Genomic DNA, 20591 nt, shown 5'->3' with positions numbered 1-20591 from the left:
TTATGTTTGGGGTTGAACAGCTCAAGGGGACCAATCAGATTTGACACAAATCCATATCAGCTGCAGAGAGCCAGGCATGTGTATATATAACAGCAAGTGCAAACATGATGATTAATGCCAACTGGTACTCAGCCCAGGCCATTTGGGCAGTGGAAGAGGAGGGGATGCTGTGGGAAGCAAGGGGACTCTGCCCAGTGTGGAAAGGTCAGCTGCCTGTCAGCTCTAGGCATTGATTGCCATGGGGAATGAAGGCCCAGGAGGGCAACTGTATTTTTCAAGAGGAATTTTAGATCTGGGTTTGGAAACCTCTTTTCCAATGATGACAACCAACAGTTTTTGAAAACACTGTGGCCCAACAGTTTGTGACTTCTCTACATGGTCCAGTCTGCTGGGCTGCAGTCGTAGAAACTGAAGCCAAGAGGGGAGGAGATGCAAATTCTGTTCTCTGCTTTTCCATGTGAGTTGGATGTTCATCTTTAAGATATTAGTAACATTTATCAGTGCTGTGCAGTAATCCTCCAACAGTTACTAAAAGGGCAGTGACTCTCCCAAGGTTTCACATGAGTGAAAGAGACAAAGCAGGGACCTGAGCAGTGGGTCTGTAAGGCTCAGTGCTTCCTACCACGTTGCCCTAAGAGGAGTGGCCTGGAAAGTGGCAGTCACTCCTCAGAGACCCCCAAGGCTCTAGCTGTGCCCACTCTGGGGACTGGCCCCACCTGGATAGACACCAGTCCTGTAATCTCAGTGCTTTAGTAACCCCAAACTGGCTGGAGCATTGCCTGGAAACTGGCCAAGCAGCAGCCTGGGGGGAGAAGCGTTGCTTGGGGGTCCCCAGCTCCCCCTCGCCCTGCCTCCTCCCATTACCACCCTGGATGCTTTGGCTCTCTGGGCCATGCTCCATCCATCAACTCCAAGGGCAGCACAAAGATGAGTAGCACTTTGCCCTGGGAGTATAGAGGGGCAGCCTACACCCTTCGCCCTTTGCGCCTCACTTGTTTCTCTCCCCACTCACCCATGGAGCCCACACTTTTACCTGGGGCAACTTCCAACCCACTCTCCCCTATAAGATTCTTGCCCCTGGCCAGCACAGCCCATAAATTCCATAGATCTGGGGAAGCAATTCCTCTTTTGATTACAGAGAAAGTCAGGAAGGCTGGTCAGGAACAATGTGTGGTAAATAGAAGCCCTTACTGAGTTTGAGGATGGGGCCTCAATATTTTACACAGGGTGCTGTGGTGCAGTGATTTGACCCAGGTTCAAGTTCTATTTCAGTTTATATAATCTTGGTTAAAGATCATCTATTCTACTGACTTCTATAGAAGCCCACCACTCATCAGTTGTGTGGCCTTAGGCAAGTGACTTAACCTCTCTGAGCCCATTTTTTCATCTGTAAAATGGGGTTGATTATATCAATCTAGTTTGATTAATTTCAAGATTATAAATGATACTGCAGTCTTTAACTTAGAAGCAATGGTAATGGTTTCATAAGGCCACTTGATCTGTTACCCTCTGAAGGCTTACTAAAAGACTTCAAGTATTCCAGCTACTGATTTTAATTAGAGCATCACTTGGAACTCCATCCATTCTCTTGCTTTATGGAAGATGGATTTTTTGTTCAGAGTCCGAAGCCACTCCCTTACTCATTGTGCCCAATGGGAAGGGAGCCAGTCAGTTGACCCAATGTCTCTTCACATACAGGAAAGACAGAGGCCAGGCCTAAGGGAGAAGGCAGGAAAGGAAGGGAACAGGAAGGGTTCCAAACCTTGTAACAGTTAAATGTTAATATAGGTGTCAGCATAGGAAGTGTCTTCTAATGACAGAAGGAAGCGAGGGAGTTTTTCAATCATCTCCTGCTTAACAGATACAGATGTATTCATAATTATCCCTTGCCTCGGGCCTCAAGGCCCAGGTGGGCTCCAGAAGGCCTGTGTTCCTGCCAGACAAGAGTCCTTAAAGAACACCATGTAGACAATTGGAATGCCATTCATCGAGCAAAAACACAATAAAACCCTGAGCTCTCTTCCTGTCTCAGAGACCCATAAATTATGAAAATTATACCTGCCCTAGGCCATGGACATATTGTTTTATTAAAGTTCCGATGAATAAACTTAAGGCTCTTAAAAATGTCCTCTCGGCTTTCATCTGGCACACACCTCCAGCACAGAGCTGTCTGCCTGGGTTCATTTGATTAGTTCACAAATGTTCTTTGGAAAGTTGAGTCCATTTCAAGTTGCAGGTTCAGCAGGCTGGAGGGGCCAGCTGGGGAGCTGCAGGAGTGGTTTGGGGTCCTCCTGTAGTGATGACAGGGTTGCCAGGGGGTTCTAGTTGTCTGCCATTAGAGCTGGGGACCATTCTTTGTGGGATGAGTGCCAGCTAATACAGGGTGTGTGGTTATGGGTGTAGAGAGGTTACATTCTGCTTCTCCCCCCCTTATTTTTAAATTCAATCACTGGGGAGGAGTCTTTAGTTCATCCTATGCTTCTTCTCCAAATTGAGATGCTAAAATCTTCAACTCTGTTTTTCCTGCCTGCCCCTCAACCATGAATATTATTAGGCATGTGACAACTTCTGTGAACCTGTTTCTGTACTTCTTAAGAGAGAAGGATGGTATCTGACATGTATGTTCAGTACCTGGCAAAAAGGAAACTGGTCAACCAAGACTAATCATTATCATTACCCCAAAGCCATTTTATAACTGGGAGCCAAGAGAAGGGGCCAGTCCAGCAAAGACAGGAAGGTGTATGTGGAATTTCCTCTGGATACCAATTAAAAAAGAAAAAAGCAGCACACATTCATTCAACTCCCATTTCCCCAAGAGCCCAAGACCCTGCATAGGTTTCTGTTATTTTTAATCTCCAAAGACTAGACAACAAAGTTGAACCAGGGGCACCTACTCATCAGGGAGCCCAAGACTGAATCAAAGCCTCGTATACAGTGTAAGGGTTTTCCCTCCACTACCCTAAGGTAGAGCGTTCCTATGAATCCATCTGTTGTCCAAAATGGCGTGAGCTGAAGCAGCAATTACCATTAGTTTATATGGAAAACTTTTTGAGTGTTCTGACCCAAAATATAACCTACCAAATCATACCAAATATGCTTAATTATGTCCAGTGTTATGCCAAGCATAACACCCTTACAAGTTCTCTTAGGCTTTTCTGATACCTCAGGACACATCATATTAACGGACACACAAAACAGAGAAGCACAGGTGCTCAAAGCGATGGCAACTGCATGCCAAGATGCTGAGTGTACTTCCCGGGAAGGAGCTTGGGGGGGCCACTCTCGCTGCGGGGAACCTCACTGCCCAGGGAGCAGGCTGCCTGTATCAGCTCACTGCAAAGCAAACGCTGAACGCCATTTTCTGTTCGCTTTTCACCTTTTTTCATAAAAACAAAAGTCCTCTTCAGATTTCTGTTAACCAAAACAGGTACTGTTTACAAAGTGCTATAAGGCAAACTTTCAAAAAGAAGTTACCTATCATTGGAACTGAGCCAATTAAAAAGAAAAGCATCCTTCAGTGCCGGTTACTTACCTCAGTCAGCAGATACCAGAGCACTAATTACCCTTTGTCCATCCTGTGGGAATGGGACAAGCCACAAGGTCTGGCCCAGAGGGAGGCCGGCTGATCTTTCTTCTTCTATTTGTAGAGCAGACAAGACCCCATTGAGGAAGAGCATTCTTTGTGCCTTCTTGGGCAATGACCTTGGAATGGGTGTGGCTGTCTTAGAGGAACCTGAGGCTTTCACAAAGAACTGGAAGATCCTATGATGGTGACCCCAGAGTAACCAAGAACTGGACCCAAGGCTCCTCTCTCCCTTCACCCCCCTGGCCCCCACCCACCCCCAGCCCTACTTATTGGTAGCAAAAGGTCTTTATTGCTCAGTTCCTTTTCTTTCAGAAAAGGGGAGGCAGTATACACATGTTCAAAATAAAAGTCCAACTTTCACTGCAATTGGCATATGAACTAAAGGTAATGAAAAAGTTCCCCCAGCTACACAGCCTCAAAAGTGGCCAGGCTTCTACCAAGTTTGAGTATACTGGGAGTAGAGGGTATTGGGAACAGATGGAAGGTGCATTAGAAGGGCAAAGGGGTGAAAAGACATTCAATGGGTGGAAGGGTTTAGAGGTGAAAGGGGCTGGTTTTGTGCAATATCCACCAATCTGCCCCGGGCTTTTGTTTGCCTTCTTCAAGCATGTACGTTCATGACAGTGTGTTTTCGGGCACAAGGGCCTATAAGCTGCAGAATTCTTGTAAACTGGACAGGTCAGGTGATCCTCCCCACCTCCACCACTTCCCAGTTTGAATTCTGTCGTCCGTCTGTTACAAATACTTGCCCATGTACAAGAGGGCTTGCCAGAGGAGGAATTAGCAGCACCAGGCAGGATTCAGTTTCCTGAGAAAGTGAAACTTTCCTCTAGAGGCCCTCAGGTCCTTCCTAGGTGCAGGGCAAGGGGTGGCCCTGGCCCAGAAAGCCCTCTCCCCGTCCCTTTGGTTCTGCCAGAGCTTGGGGACACGCTTCCATTCAGTGAGTGTTCTTGGACAAACTAGGCCTTGCTGGGTGGAATGTAAGGGCTGTGAACACACACACACACACACAAGAAACAGCAGTCCTGTATATATTTAACAATATATATTTATATATATTTTCTAGATCAGTACATTCAGTTTTAACTTGTTTTTTTCTTCACAAACAGAAGAACTCTTACAATAGTAGACTTTCTAAAATAAATACTATTAAAATAGAGCTTCAAAATAAATATTCTATACAAAGGGAACCTTCTGTGGTAACTTTTGTTGTGGGGCTGAGAAGGGACTATAGTGAAGAGGGAGAGTGAAGTAAGAACTGTGGTGGGATGGGAACCTTGAACAGCTTTCCTGTTTGTAACAGGAAACCTAACTGGGGGGCAGTGAGAAGAGAGCAAGACAAGACACCACACGGAGTTTCCCACAGCAAAAAAATGGCAGCGCAAGAATTGTCACCTACTGTCACAGTAAGCGGAGGGCATGAAAATGCTCACGGAAGGCGTGAAGCAGAAGGCTGGTGAAGCTCGAGGATGCCCTAGCGAACCGAGTTCTGCAGTGCCGAGTTGTGCTGCTCGCACGCCATTGGACATCTCCTGGGGCAACATGGGAGAACAGGAAGCTTTGAGGTGGCAAGATTCTGGGTGCTGGTCCCAACCAACACTTTCCGTGTTGTGCAACCTTGGACAAGTCATTGTCTAACTGGGGGGCTCACTTGATGTATAATGAGCACCCACGCAGACTTCAGAACGCATCGCATGAAGATCTTTCATCTCTGTCAGCAGAGACTGGTCTCCACCTCCTTCCAGCCAGGGACTGCCAGAAGCCTTGGCTGTGCCCGTCATTCACCTGGGAGGGCTCTGCTATCCTAGACTGCTCCCAGGATGCTTGCTGGAGTGTTGGGTTTGCAGACCCACCCTGGGGGTAGGAGCAGCCAAGGTCCCCCAGGACAAGTGTCCTGGACCAAGGCCTGTGGGCCCCACCCCCTGTTCCAGGCGGAACCGCCACCCCACTCCAGGTTGAGAAGTGGGAACCAGCCTGCACTTTTCAACAAAGGTCAAGATGAGGACTAACCCAGCCTAGCAAGCCACTGGTGACAGTAAGCACAATCAGCCAGAGCAGCCACAGAAATGTGCCATGTTACAGAGAGCTTCGTCCCTCAGTGGCCCCTGACCACTCAGTGGCCCACAGGCAAGCCAGTTTCCTTGTTTGCTTTTTCAAGCCGAGAAAAAAAATGCCAAGGGACAGCTCTGCAACAGAGCCGGGGGGAGGACCCAAGCTGCCCCACTGCTTCCCGTCACGCTGAGCACACAGGGTGCCCCGAGGTCTGCAGACATCCATCTAGCAGGTTGAATGCAAACTAAAAAGAACAAGCCAAAACGGGGGTGGGGGAAAAAAAAAGTAAAAAGAAAACCAAAACCCAGAAAAAAACCGTGTTTACAACTATGTACACAAAGTCAGGGTTCAGGAGGCTGTTTGCCAGAAACAAGGTCTATGTAGATAGAGGCTGGGTGGGGTCGGTGCGTGTGTATACACAGCTTATGTAAATCAATTCTCCACAGAACGGGTGTGTGGGACACCATCACCAAAGTGCACTTTGCCACTGGGTCAAGCTTCCCATGGAGACTCCTGAGGGAGGGGCTCTCGGAAAGTTCCGAGGCCTCCCCGAGAGTGGACTTGTGCCCTCTTGTTTTGGGGGTAACCTCTGCACACCTATTCTGAGGAAAACATCTCCAGTCCCTTCAATACACATCTGATACATTCAATTAGTATAAGTGGTTGGCTGAATGTGTTTTTTCCTACCATTCCCTCCATTTGTGCAAGAACATCCACACATTCATCGCGACTGTGGCAAGGGTAGCTACGTGAATCAGCCATAGACAACGGAGATGCAATATTTCTTATTTGCCTTTTACAAGCTAGCGAACGTTATATAAATAGAGCCTAAAATAATAAGACCCTCCCCTCCTTGCCTCCAATCAATAAATACTCATGGTTACAATTAACTTACTGGGAATCATAAGATGTTACTAGTCTTCAAGAAGGGGGAAAAGATAGTTCTTGAGAGGCACTGGGCATATGCCAATCACAGCTCCCTGCCTCCTTCCTGGAGGCAGTAGTTCCTCCAGAACAAACTGGAAGTGCTACAAATGCTTTCCACCTAATGCACTTCCAACTTCCCCTGGGGTGGCTTTTCTGACCCAGGCCACTTCCTCTCATTGAGGGGAGGGGAGTGGGGGACAGGGGACACAAAATACCACGTGAAGCAATACCCCCGCACAACGGCGAGGGAGAAGGACCAGAGACACTACAGCGTTTGCATGCAACAAGTACCTACCCACTGGACGTGCTGCACTTTGAGTTCTTTAGCACCTTGAGAGAAAGAGTTGCTACGTCTTTGGGGGCTGTCGAGAGGGGGTGGTGTGGCCGTGCACCAGAGCAGGGCTCAACCCCAAAAACCCCCGGAGAATCTTTCCCCCACCTGCATTCTTCCGACTCTCCCACCAGGGCTTCCTAACACTAAAATAGACTTTTTCCATCATCTGTCTATTTACACTAAAGATACAGACACATCACTGTACACAAAAGGCTACGACAGCAAGCAGCAGAATCAGAAGAGACGACACCAGCACCCATCCCCGCTCCACTGTCACTCTGCCAGTGGGAGGTGCTGCCTCTCTTCTTTGCTGTTAAAATCCTCTTCTTGGTGGGGAGGGGGATTGTGTTCCTTGAGGTTGCTCGCCCCCAGATTTTGAAATCAGCCCTTCCTGGGGGTGGCCCAAAAGGAAGCAAGTGTTTTATTATTATTTTCTAAAACACCATTAGCATCTGGTTTAATTATTCTATAAAAACATAATGACTGGATCCGGAGACCACAGCCTCAGACTCATTGGCAAAATGATATTTGGTCTCGCAACTGCCGCCCTGGGCTTCTCGGCCCATAGTTTCTGTAAAGGATTTGGGTAGAGAGACTTCGGGACAAGCAGCAGGCAGGTGAGTCTGTGACTCAGTAAGAACTGGCGGACGGTGTTATGAGTGCAACTTCCCCAGGAGCGTTGGAGCTAGAAGGGAGAGGCGCTCTGTGTAGTGGTCCTAAATCCATCCGTGGCTCCAGGGAGACAGCGAGGAACAAGGCCTGGACTCACTGGCCATCCTCTGTTCTCAGGGGCTCCCAATATATACAACAGGGACTGTCAGGGTCTACACCTTCCCCAAGGTGTCAGGCAAATTGTAGGGGGTCGGGGGAGACAAAGATACAGCTGTCAAGACTCCAAGGGTCTTCTTCAAAGGTCCCCTGGCCACTCAGTTAGTTAGTGGTTCCTCCCAGGCGGTCAAAGAGAATGGGAAAGGGGGGGGGGGGGGGGGAGACTGGGAAGGCATTCAAGCAGCTGCAACTTCCGGATATGTGGCCACATCTGTGTTCTGTCTTCTGAAAAAGAAAAATCCCCCCCAAAACCACACCACACCCCTGCCACTGTCTTGTTTCACACAGAGTTCCAGGACCTTGAAAAAACCCAAAGTGCTTCTTCATCCTTTTCAGGAAGAGGGTGGGTGATAGGGGCTGTCTGTTTCTTCAGAAGCCAAGGTGGGCAGACTGGCAAAGTCAGCCTCAGGACACTAGAACCTCTGGCCTTGCTGCAGTCTTCTCAGGTGGCAGAAGGGAACCAAGCTGCCCAGGGGAGCGCAGGGAGCTTCGACCCAAAGTGTCAGAAAGGCTTGTCGGGTCTGCTAGCCTTGGCGTCACTGGTGGCTGCCTTGCAGATGACGCTGTTCGTGTGCTTGCAGCGGCAACCAGGGCGACGCAGGTGGTCGTAGCCGCGCTGGGCCAGCTTCACACAGCCGGTGGCGGGCAGGTAGCAGAGCAGGCAGGGCAGCACCAGGGAGAGGGCACCCATGAAGGACCAGCGGGCGCAGCAGTTTGAATGGGAACAGGAGCAGGGGTGGTCGGCGCAGGAGCCCTCATCATCCTCGTTGGTGCAGTGGTAGAAGACACCTTGTACCAGGCACATGCAGGTGCCATAGTTGACCAGGGTCTGGGCCGAGCAGAGGCACTCCTGGTTGCAGACCCAGCAGGAGGGCAACGTCCGGGGTGACACGCACTCCTTGCACTTACACTTCCCACAGGCCTCACACAGCAAGAAGTGCTTGTCCAGCTCCGGCGGGGCTGCTGGGCCCTTCAGGTCCAGCGGCTTACAGTGGACTGCCTTGGGCTGGATGCGCACAGCCCTGGGGGAGGCCTGGTCAGCCACAGGTGGTGGTGCCATGTGGTCTAAGAGCCGCTGGTCGGAGGACGTGCTGCTGCTGCTGCTCACAGAGCTGGGACGCCCGCTGAAGGAGATCCAGTGGTGGGTGACATCCTGGTCACAGCGGGCAGGCGTAGGGGCAAGCTCTGGGGCCCCACCCCGGGTCCGCTTAGGGCCCGTTGGGGGTGCCAGGCCAGGGTTGTCTATGTAGTCGTTCTCCACGTGACTGGTCTTCATCTGGTCGATGGGGAGGATGGTGAGTGGGTGCTGGAGCCGGCTGTGGGGCATACGGCTGTCAAGAAGGGGCTGGACCATGACTGAGCTGGGAGTCAAGGGGGCGCTCTGTGAAATTGGGGGCTCCATGGGGCTGGTGGTCCTGGACTGCGCTGAGAAACAGGCTTCTAGGGGCCCTGGGGGTGGGGGGAGGAAAAGAGAATAGGATTCCAGGCGTCAGTATTTGGCCTGTTAATACCCCTACCCCCATCAGGTCCTTGGGAACCCAAATTAAATGGGCACTGGTTTCCCCTTGGTGGCCTCTCCAGCATTAAGGCTTAGATGGTTTATAATGACAAGAACAATAATAGTAAGTGGTAAGAATTACTTATTTAGCACTTGGTAAGTATCAAAAATATCACTACCTCTTCACAATAACTCTGAAACACAACTATTACTACTATTATTATCCTTTTTCTAGTTATAAAACACTAATGTTCAAAATAGCTTATCCAAAGTCACACAAAACTATCAGTAGCAGAACCAGGACTCAAACCTGAGCCATCTGAGTTCATTCTTGTAAGCTCTGTGAAACATGCTCCTTATTTTTAAGATAGATCCATGGTGATAAACACAGGTTCCAGAACCAGATCCAACTTCGAATCCTCCCTTCTGCCTTAGTCTTGTCAACTATACAATGGGTTCTTGTGAGGATTACGTAAGAAAATATATATCCAGTACCTCACAGCTTGCCTGGCATACAGCAAGTGCTCAGTAATTTATCACCATCCCAGAGAGATACAGTTTGGATTTCCTGAGCACTAATGAGCACTCTGTGCCAAGCATTGTGCTGAGGATGTGGTGACCACGAGAGACAGTCCCTGTGTGCACCCATAAAGTTTATCAGCTGGATAAACAAAAGCCTGATTTCAGTCACCAGAGAAGGAAGGGCTGTAGCTAACTCCAGCACGTCCAGGATATTAACTTATTACTAGCACGTCTACAAGCAGCAACCTCCAGCAGCTCATAACCCGTGGGTAGGTGCGCCTCTGACAACGTGGATGGGAAATCCTCTCGAGGGGCACTCACATCACCCATTTCTAAGTGCTGAGCCGAACATTCTGCCTAAATGCTATTTACTAGAATAGCTAAGCCAACCCTGGATCAGTTTCTAATTTCACCGAGAGAGTGCAATTTTAAGTTGGAATCCTGCCAGAGATTCGACTGCAGTGCCTGACACGGAACCCCAGGAAGTCACTTAAATCAAAGAGCGGAAACGGCTTGGTTCAAATTTAGAAAGTGCACATTGTTTTCTATTAGAAGTGCCATTTCCTCGCCTGCTGACCTTTACATTCGGAATTCGGCTGGAGATCAATTTAAAGAAATAGCAGCAGAAGGCCAAGACCTCTGCCCAAGGGGACATGATTTGGAATCCAAGAGAAAGATTAGACTCTGGGAAGATTCTAGATTCTACTGGGGGTGGGGGACAAAACAGGCTGTGTGGATAGAAGGGGAAGATAACTGTCTTAAAAAAAGGGAGGGGCCCCCGGAATAATGTGTGTTGTGGGGTGGGGTTTCAGTAAATGCTTTTTCAAGATGCTAACAAGGTTCTAATTAGGAGAGCGGACCCTGGGCCTCAGCCGTTAGGTTCATCTTCTCACAAAGATGATGCCTAAGAAGGGGGTGTGGATAGGTTTCCACTTCCCTATCCTGCTCCAGACTTGGGACAGTTGGTCCATCGCAATATTCCAATCACAGGAGAATGTCACCTTGCCCGGTGACTTGTCCATACTTCTCAATGTCTATAGTAAGGAGTGAAGAGGAAATAAAAAAGGTATTTGAGGCATCTTGGTATTACATTCCCCTACTTGGAAACAATGGTTTTTATCAGCAATGGTTAAAATTGTCGGGGAAGGGCTTCCTTAAATGCTTTCCAGTCCATCTGAAATAAAAGAGCTAGCTCTAGATGCAAAGTTCATGAAGGGGATAAAAGGGAGCTTATCCACAGGATTCTCATCAGTATATCATCTATACTGCCAAATGCAAAAAACCCTTTTCTATAAGGTTCAGTGCTCAGTCAACTGTTCTTTCCTCATTCGCATAGGGCATGAACTATATTGGCTTTGCTCCCACAGCCCTACCTACTTAAAAGATGCTGGTATATTTCTGTTCAAGGTTTTTCCCCTCTTGGAGAAATTCTGGCCAGTCACAGCGCCTGCATCCTGCCTCCTGCCTCCATGTTACCTCCAGATGAAAAGAGAGCATCTTCTTCAAACGGGAGACTTCCCCATGGCAGAGTTAGCTTAAGTATCTGGCAGGTCTGCCACCAAGTAGTCATTTGCCAAGGTAGCCTCCTGTGGTCAGGGCTGGATGGGAAATGGCACACAAGCATCCGAGTTTTTCCAAGGATCAGGTCTGCCATGGGGGAGGAACTTCAGGAAATGCTACCTCAGCCCACTTAGCCTGCACAGGGGTTCCAAAGCCTTGTCTCTAGAATAAATGGGTTTGAGGTCAGCAGAAGAGAGTTAGAAGCCCCATGGCCTTTGCCTGGAGGAAAAGGTGTGACTAGGCATAAGAATGGGAAATGCTGACGGAGGCATAGGATAATACTCTGGCACCAGCCAAGAGGTTCCTGAGCCAGAACCCCCACCCCAGGCAAAGACAACGCGATTCTGTTATTTTAGAAGCTCAGGTCACAAATACTCACAGTCCTGCCAATAAAATGTCTGTAATTGTTTGAAGGCTATATGTATTGCCCCATGTTTGGGCTTTTTGTCTCTTAGGACCAGGACTGGGACTTGCCATGAGTGTGGGAAGAAGGGTGGGTGCTCCCTCCCCCAAGGAGATGATCCATTCTTCTTTCCCCAGTTCTATTCCTGGGGCTCTTTAAAAACCACCACTTTCTGTGGATGAAGCAAAAAGTGTGAGGGATTTTAACAGGCTCTGGAATCAGAAGGCAGATTCACAGATAGTCCCATGGAGGCCCACCCTGGTTAGTGTGGCTCAGTGGATTGAGTGCTGGCCTGTGGCTGAGGGTTTGCTGGTTTGATTCCCAGTTGGGGTACTTGCCTGGGTTGCAGGCCGGGTCCCCACTTGGGGGCGTGCAAGAGGCAACCAATTGATGTATCTCTTGCACACCGATGTTTCTCTCCCTTTCTTTCTCCCTCCCTTCTCCTCTCTATAAAAATATGTAAAATGTTAAAAAAAAAAAAAAAAAAAAAAAAAAGAAGGAAAAAAAAAGTCCCATCAGGCAGCCAGAGTGGGAGCAGGGCCTGCAGGGAATGGGGATATTGGCATTAGCAAGGCTTCCATCACTCTCCAGAGACAGCTGTCAACATCTGGGCCTGCAGCTGGAGCTAGACATGGGGGTGGGAACTTGGTCCACAATGACTCAGCTCTCTTGGAACAGGGTGCATCCAAGATGGCTCCATCAAACATATTCTAAAATGCATCTTCCCTGAAATCCAAAACACTAATTCAGAAAGACATATGCACCCCTGTGTTAATTGCAGCATTATTTACAATAACCAAGATACAGAAGCAACCGTGGTGTCCACAGAGAGACAAATGGATAAAGAAGATGTGGTACATATGTACAGCGGAATATTACTCAGCCATAACAACGAACTCTTACCATTTGTAACAACATGGATAGACCTAGAAGGTATTATACGTAAAATAAGTCAGACAAAAAACAAATGCCATATGATTTCACTTATATGTGGGATCTAAAAAAATGAAACAAACAAACAAAAACCACCTCATGGATTCAGAGAACAAATTTTGATGGTTGCCAGATGGGAGAGGGGCTAGGCAGATGGATGAAAAGATGAAAGAGATTTAAAAGTAAAAATCGCCAGTTATAAAAAGTCATGGGGATGTATACAGCATGGGGAATGCAGTCAATAATCATGCAATAACTATGTATGGTGTCAAATGGGTAACTTACCAGGGTGATTAATCACTATGTTGTACACCTGTAACTAATATTGTATGTCATCTGTAACTGAAAAATAAAATTTTAAAACAAAAAACATATATATTTTTCTTATTAAAAATATGAATGTATCTTTCCTATCATAACCCTGATACAGGATGTCCTTCCGGCCACCAGCTCAGCAAAAACTAACTAGCTGCTGGCTCAAAGCTGAACTGCTCAAACCTTCTTAGGCCTCATGGCCTCACCTCCCCATTAGCAGGGGCCCTCCACAGGAGGGCTGAATTCATTTGGCTGACAAAGAAAAACAACTTCTGGAACAGCCTGTTTGATAACCTCTCAGCACAGCTAAATGAAGTTTCAAAGAAAAGAAAAGAAAAGGAAAAAAAAAAGAAAAAGAAAAAACAATCCTCAGTTGGTTTAGAAGATCAATCTCAACTCCCAGGGACACACCCACCCTCCAGAGTCTAAGCAACACTGATGAACTTAAGTGCAGTTTAATATGTACTCTGCTTCCCTTGCAAGGAAGGAAGATATTTATAATATAAATAAGAGAAAGGAGGCTTTGCCTCATTTAGGCTATTTGGAAGACTGATGGCCAATTTGGAAGATTGTGGACAGAGAAACAAAGCCAGCACTCCACTTAGCCAGAGAAGCACCTCCATCGAGTTTTAGGTGGTCTCAGGGATTAGAACGAGGAAAGAGAACTTTCACTGCACTCCAACCTTCTAATACTAATAAATACTAATTATGGAAGTGGAAGCAGCTAATATTTATGAAACATTTCTTGGTGTTAGGCTCTATACTAAGCCCTTGATTTTCTCACTTAATCCTCACCTTGGAGGATAACGCCCATTTTGCAGAGGAAGAAATGTTAGAACAAAGTGTCATAGAGCTGGCAGGTCATCAGGCAACCGGTCAAACCCAGAGGGCAGATGCCCCAGGGGCTGCCACCTCAGCCCTGACTTCCAGTGACTTCTGGTTATTCATGGAAAGGTATGAAAGCGTCAATCATTTTCACAGCCTCAACTCTACAAGTCTCCCCAGTCTGCCACCAGCGTGACATCAGGCCACCTGTGAGCTTTTAACCAAATCAACTGGGAAATGAAGCCAGGCAGGGCTGATATGAGACTGGCCTCCAGGTAGGGGAATTTTCAGCATGGAATGCAGAGGCTGGGGGTTTGATCTGCCATTAAAAGAAGGCTCAGAGATCAATTATTTCTTTCACTTCCAATTGTTTTCTTTGCTATCCCTCTGTCACCTCCCCCGCCCCTCCAGTTTACTGTGCTTTTTAATTTTTAGTTTTCTTAAAGTTGAATGGGTTTCACTTGTAGGACCCTCACCATTAAAGAGTTCCTAAGAGGAAACCCAGGAATGGGAAAGAATCCCTTCTCCTCCCACCTGTAAAGCTGAATTCTTTAAGGGTCCTAGAGCTTGTTCAGAGAGGGGGTATCCTGGCCTAGGGCTTTGGGAAAGGGAAGGAAGAGCCACGCTGGAGGAAGCCATAAAGAGTTTTGGGAAAGAGTCCTAGAATATTGAATCAGCAGGAGATTGGAAAGCCCAGAGCACAGCCCTGTACTTGCTGCTTGGCCAGCTGTGAGCCTGACACTGCATTTGTACCTGAGGGGAGGAGCTGAGCCTCAGGCCCCTTGGTACAGGCTGGCTGAAAAGAATCAAGCGGCCTGTTAAATGATGGCACTGCCCGCCCACCCCTGCCCTTTCCCCTTGACTTATAATCCTGGGGAGAGGAGTTGGGAAATATTAGGAAACGGCAACAGTCGTGCTTTGAAAACTAGGGGTCAGTTAGAGACAAACTGGCAAGACGCTCTGAATGAATGGGCATTTTCTGCACTGCCCCATTCAGTCTCAGCAGGTTCTTTCAGTGGAGGTTGTTTAACCCTTTCACAGTTCAGGAAAAAAGGTCTCTATGCTGCCAGAGAGCCCGCCCACCACTATCCACCACTGTCGCTTGGTTCTTTGTGACAACATCCCAGTTTAGTTAATTAAGTTCCAACCAAATAGTGACTTATTGCTTCAAAAAGACTTTAAAGAGGAGGGGGAGGGAAGCCAGGAACTTGCCTGCCCTACACCCTACTGAGGAAGACAATCTCTGCATCTTTGTTGAGAGTGGCCCTGGTGGGAGAAAAAAGCATGTAGGCAGCTGGATTTGTCTGAGAGTCTTTGCTCCTCACCCTACCACCCACTCCAGCACCAGCACTAGGGAGCTCACCTCTGGCCATTATCTGTTATACATCACCAAAGAGAACAGCTGCTTTTCGTCACTTTGTCCCATCACCAGTTATCAGTTCCCATCCCTCTTCTCTTCGTCTTCCACAACCCATCAGTAGAGCTCCAAAAGCCCCAGCCCAGGAGGACTGGGAGAGGGTCTTTGGCTCTGGGCTATTCTAACTGGCTTCAATGTATATACCCCCGTAATTGTTGTCTGTTCAGATACCCTTCAAGAGGGACTGGAAGTCAAGAGTCAGAGAATGGGACTAGAAGGAGCCTGTTAACACTGGAACAATTGGCCCACATCAAAGTGGGGGCACAGAAACTTAGACCCCTGGCGAAGGGCCCCCTCCCACTGACATCAAGATGATCTTATCTCACCACCCTCCAGGAACAAATGAACTTATAATAGATTTCAGCTTACTCCTGGGATGGGGCAGGAAATGACTCCCTCCCTCTTCCCTGCAAGCAGAAAAAGAAAGACTACCTGACAAGGGAAACCAGTCTTCTGCAAATGGCCACCTGCCCTAGAAGGGCCTCTTTCCTCCTCCACTACACCCAGCACATCTGTCCTCCCTCCCCAGTGCCCTTGCTTCCTCTACTGACTGTCCTTGGAAAGAACAATTGCGATCACAACTGAACAGTGAAGCTTCTTAAGCCCAGCCACATGTCCCGGATACATCCTCAGCCTGGTCAGCTGTCCAGACCTGCAGGGTGGCCCCAGGCCCCCTGAGAGCCAAGAATATGCCATCTCTTACATCATGTAACACCACATACCTCCTGTGTAGGAAGGAGCTCCCTTACAAACAGACCCCCTCTGACTAGGTGCTCAGTAGTACAAGTAGCACAGTCCCAGTCCTTCACACTTGTTAGTTCCACAGATGACCCTGGCCCCACAGGAGGAGTTCCTCCTCCCCATTCTGCAGAGGGGGAGACTAAGGTCTGGAGCTTTCCAGGTTTCCTAACCACGATCTGCTCTGACCCAGTTCCTACCTTGGTCTGGAAGGAGTAAAACAGTTTTCATTATGTTGCTCTTATCACTTTCTTTCTCTGGCTCTTTTGAAAAGAGCAAAAATCTATCCCAAATGAGTCACTGCTTTCCCCTCTGTCAGGGAGATCCAGGTTGGCCAAGAGGAGGAAACTTCTCCACTCTCGCCATTCTCCTTCCTTAACACTGTCTCATCTACATCCCAAATCCGAATTTTCAACTAGTTCTAGAGATTTGTGCAAGAACCCTTTCCCGAGTTTTCCTTGCAAGGGAATATCCACTTTAATAGGGACTGGATGACAGGCATTGTGGATTCAGAACTAATTAAATGCTGTAACTGTCATAACTCTCGAAGAACGCTGAACTTTTCTGAAAAAAGGGAGGTGGCTCCTTTCTAAGCCTCCTTGGTACCAAGACCCAGATGGCTTTTAGGGGCCCCACATAGGGGCTTGGAAGATGTCACACCTGAAGGACTTTTAGCATCAGGAATTGGAAAAGAAATCCCCATATGTGATCCCTAAGTATTAAGCCCCAGAGTAAGTACCCTTGAGGGTCACGGGTCACTTCTGCGGGTGTTAACGGGTGTTTTTTCTGCCCTTAATTTTTATATCACTGATTATCAAATTTTGTACCGAAAGGCTGCCTTATTTGTTATTCCTATCAGTGAAACTGGGCAACGGCACTGTCAGGTTTATGGGGGAGTGGAGTAAGACAGTATGAACTGGACAGAGGGTGCAATTCCAGAGCTTCATCTCTCCACATTCTGGAAGGACAGAAATGGTATCAGAGAGCTCCAAATGGTCACCAGCCCCTAGCTCCTGCCCTGCTTTAGCCAAGAATCATTCTAAGTCTGTGTGTCTTGTCTCCTCCCACCAAGCACAACCAAAGCTTTAAGGAGACCTTGCCATTTCAGAGGGTAATCTGGAAAATGGAAAAGCTGTGGGAATGAGAAGAGCATTTACGTGCCACAGAAAGGGGAATGACTCCTTGAGTTCAGAATCTAAAAAGGAAGACAATCAAGACATGTCTTTAAAGTGTTCCTCATTCTAGCTGACCAACATGCATGCATCCATCAAGATTTCAGAAATCCACCACCAAAAATACCCCTACCCAGGACGGGCCACACAGCTCAGATGGTCAGTGTGTGCACTGATCAGTTAGGATTTGCCTGGAGCCTACTGGCCCTCCCCCAAGGGCTGGGAAGAAGGAAATTCAGTTTCACTCAGGACATGTCTACAACTTTCCCACCCTTCTGCTGAAGAGGGAGAAACCAACTGCAGCCCTCCTTTCCTACTCTGTCCCACACCCATACAGAGAAGGGGAAAAGAGCTGAAAATTTCAGATGTTTATGCTCCATTGATGTGAAGATCCAGTGAACTCTAATCTAAGCATTGTGAAATCAACAGTGCAACATTAGGTAGAACACCTCAGGCCAGACTGAGCTTATTAAGAAATTGATAAACCCACCTTTTCCTAAATGCTCTGGGCCTTCAGCTTACAGCTTTGTATCTCCTAGAGGCTCATCAGAAAGATTGCAGAATCTTGGTCAGCTAACCAGACACACGCACTTGCTACCGCCCCTCCCCAAACTGAAGAGAATCATGCCAGTTATTTGGAGGCAGGAAAAAGGGGGTTCTCCACTGGGTCTGGTCACTCTTCTGAACCCACATCATTTTCCTTTCAGCACTAACCATGCTGGGGGACTCCTAAAGCCTCCATCCGCCAAAAGGCAGCCTCCTGCCCTCACCCAGGCTTGGCAATATGGATGCCCATCCAGCAGCTGGTGAATGAGGCAGCTACAGCTCTCCCCTCTCTCCACCGTCCAGCCCCTTCAGTACGCTTCTCCCGTCCATTGCTCAGCCACGCCACCATTTTCCATCTCTTTTGCCTTCTCTGCCCACAACCCCCCAGTCAAAAGAATTGAGAAACCGTCTTCTTGCACAAGAGCAGCTACTGTCTAAGTGCTTTTTGATCGTCTGCATAGAGGGGGAACTGGGCACAGCCCTGGCCCCAGTGATGGAGCCAAGCTCCAGCTGCCCTAGCTGGCCAAATCCGCCCTCACCCCCCTTCACTGCCCCCGTGGCCTTGGCGATTCAGACTTTTCAGAACGTACCGTCTCTATCCTCTCCTCTCGGTGATGTCAAGCCTGGTACTACCAAGAAGGAAGGAGGGAAAGCAGGAGTCTTATCTCTCCTACGCACGCAACCTCTTCCTCCACCTCCCACACGCCAGGCGTTATGTAAACGCACCTTCAGCCCCCACCACAGCCCCACAGCGGTCCGGGGGCCCCGGCGCCTGGCACAGCTCGGTGCCCGGGGATAGGGAGACACAAGGAGGCCAAGGAGCCTCAGGCCCTGCAGGGGCCGGGAAAAGGAAAGGCAACTGCAAGGTAGTTGCACGGCATAAAATACGGCAGCAGAGCAAAGGTCAGACGGCGAGGAACCGCCTCTCCGAAAAGAGGGAACAGAAATGCTCAGTCCCGAGCCAGTCCGGCACTGACCATCGAGGGGAGAAGGCAGAGAAGGGGAAAAAAGCCAGTCCGTTATGACTCCGATGGGCAAAGAAAAACCTACGTCGAGCATAGGCCGCTGCGGCGAGCTGGAGAGATAGACCTACAAAAGAACTGGCATCGTAGGTAACGAGCCCGGGGTAGGCGAGCTGCCCTGGGCGAGGGCGCCCACCGGACTCAAAAGGTGGCTCCTTATGGAGCCCAGAGCCTCCCGTTCTAGCACCCAAGGCGGGTGGTGGTAGAAGAAAAGGGGCCAGGCCAGAGGTAAACTCCCGGGGCACGCACGGAGCTTCCCTAGTCGCAGAGTGTAGGGAAGCCGGGCTTGGCAATGCCCGGGGGTTGCAAACGCCAGTGCCAGGCTGTGAACACCCCCGGAGCCGTGCCGGCCCAGCCCAGGGCGTCCGAGAGCTGCGGCGCACCGCAGAGGCTTAAGGAGGCACTGAGAGAGGGAAGGAACACTGAGGCGTGCCTAGAAATAGCACACCATTTGCCCCAGCCCGAGGGGCAGTCGCGTCGCGCCTCAGAGTGGGGCACTTTCGGATCCCGAAACCGGCCAGGGACTTACTTTGAGGAGACGCAGAGTCACAAGCATTGCTCCACGTCTGTGCAAATCCCCTAACCCGAGCGGGTCAGACGGCGCTGCCCTCGCAGACGCCGGTCGAAGAAACCGGCACCGCTTCCTGCGCTTAGCACCGCCAGCTCCGCGCTGTCAGCTTCTCTAGCTGCCTCCGCGGCGGTGTTGCAACCACTGCCTGGGAAAATGGCTTTTTTATGAATGGGAGGGAAAGGAGCTCCAGTGCGCACGCGCGCCGTTCTGGATTCTATGAATGGGTGGGCACAAGAGACCCCCGCGCGCGCATGCGCTGCTTTTTTTTTTTTTTTTTTTATGAATGGGGGGCCGGAAAAGAACTTAACCCATGATTGCTGGGGCTGACTCTCGCTCCTCCAGGGGCCGTCTTTTTTTTACAGAGGGGTGGAGGTTGTTGTCTTTTTCTTTTTTTTTTTAATTAAATGAATGGAGGGCGGCGGCGACTGCTGCAGCTGCCTCAGCTGCGCGGGCTGTGCCCCCTCCCAGCCTGCGAGAGGAGGTAAAGGCCACCTTCACGCCACTGCGGGCCAGGGCAGCAACCTTCAGTGTCGCTGGGGGGCGGGGGCACTGCAGCCTTTGGATACTAGGCCGATAGCTGGGCGGGGGAGGACATACCTAAATTTAGGGATCTCTACCCACCAAAGGCAGTCATGGGGGCCAGGAACTGGAAGACCCCTGCTGGGGGCCTTCTCTTTCTCTAGATTAGCGGCGTCGGGGGAGGGGTCTTGAAGCGCGTTTACCCGTAATTAAGAAAACGTCAAACGTCCATATCAAAGAGGGGCGGAATGGGAGTTACTGAGTGAATCTAGTTCCTTTCCGGAGGCTGAGTCTCCCTTGAGTGCAGACCACCCCTTCCCCCATTTCTTGGGTGTGGACAGTGACAGGGCCGAGGCTTCTTCCGGCTCCAGTACACCCCCCCTCCGCCCCCCGCCTCAAAGGCGATGCTGGCTACTCGGCGGAGGAGACCTAGCTCTCTTCTAGCAGCAACCCTTTCCCCTCACCCCAGTGTAAAGTCCGCAGTGCCCCGGCGTCCGTCCGACCTCCCTTTGCGGCACTGACTAGCTGCTCCGTTGTGCATCTCCTTGCGTTTCCCAACCCTCTCGGTATGCGGGCCTGAAAGCCTCTGTCTACCGACGGCCATGACCCTTTGCTGCTGTAGTTGCCTTTCCCCAACCACCCCCACCAACTCCCCTCCGGAGAAGCGTGAGCGGCGGAAAATTGGCCAGGTGGATGGGTGGAGCCGGCCGCGCAGAGGATGCTGCCGGGGTGGCCGCGGGATTAAATAACAGGGCTCTTGAGCCGCAGAGGAAATGGAAATGGTCGGGGATCTTTTCTTTGCAGTTAATGCAGGGGGCTGGGG

The 20591-nt window shown here is 49.5% G+C and overlaps 1 protein-coding gene across 1 annotated transcript; it reads right to left on the bottom strand.

The window, feature by feature from the left end:
• Positions 1 to 5709: 5709 nt before the first annotated feature.
• On the bottom strand, positions 5710 to 19424 carry SPRY4 (sprouty RTK signaling antagonist 4). The gene is made up of 2 exons (XM_090288093.1): positions 19208 to 19424; positions 5710 to 9176 (listed from the first exon to the last, which is right to left on the bottom strand). Exon 2 carries the CDS (start codon positions 9127 to 9129, stop codon positions 8230 to 8232), a length of 900 nt encoding a protein of 299 aa, XP_090144219.1. The 5' UTR covers positions 9130 to 9176; positions 19208 to 19424; the 3' UTR covers positions 5710 to 8229.
• Between the last annotated feature and the right edge of the window lie 1167 nt (positions 19425 to 20591).

The sequence above is a fragment of the Furipterus horrens genome, unplaced genomic scaffold (genome assembly GCF_987537825.1).
Source record: "Furipterus horrens unplaced genomic scaffold, mFurHor1.1.pri manual_scaffold_10, whole genome shotgun sequence".
In the NCBI taxonomy this organism is placed as follows: Eukaryota; Metazoa; Chordata; class Mammalia; order Chiroptera; family Furipteridae; genus Furipterus; species Furipterus horrens.
This window is presented reverse-complemented; position numbering and strand designations above follow the sequence as displayed.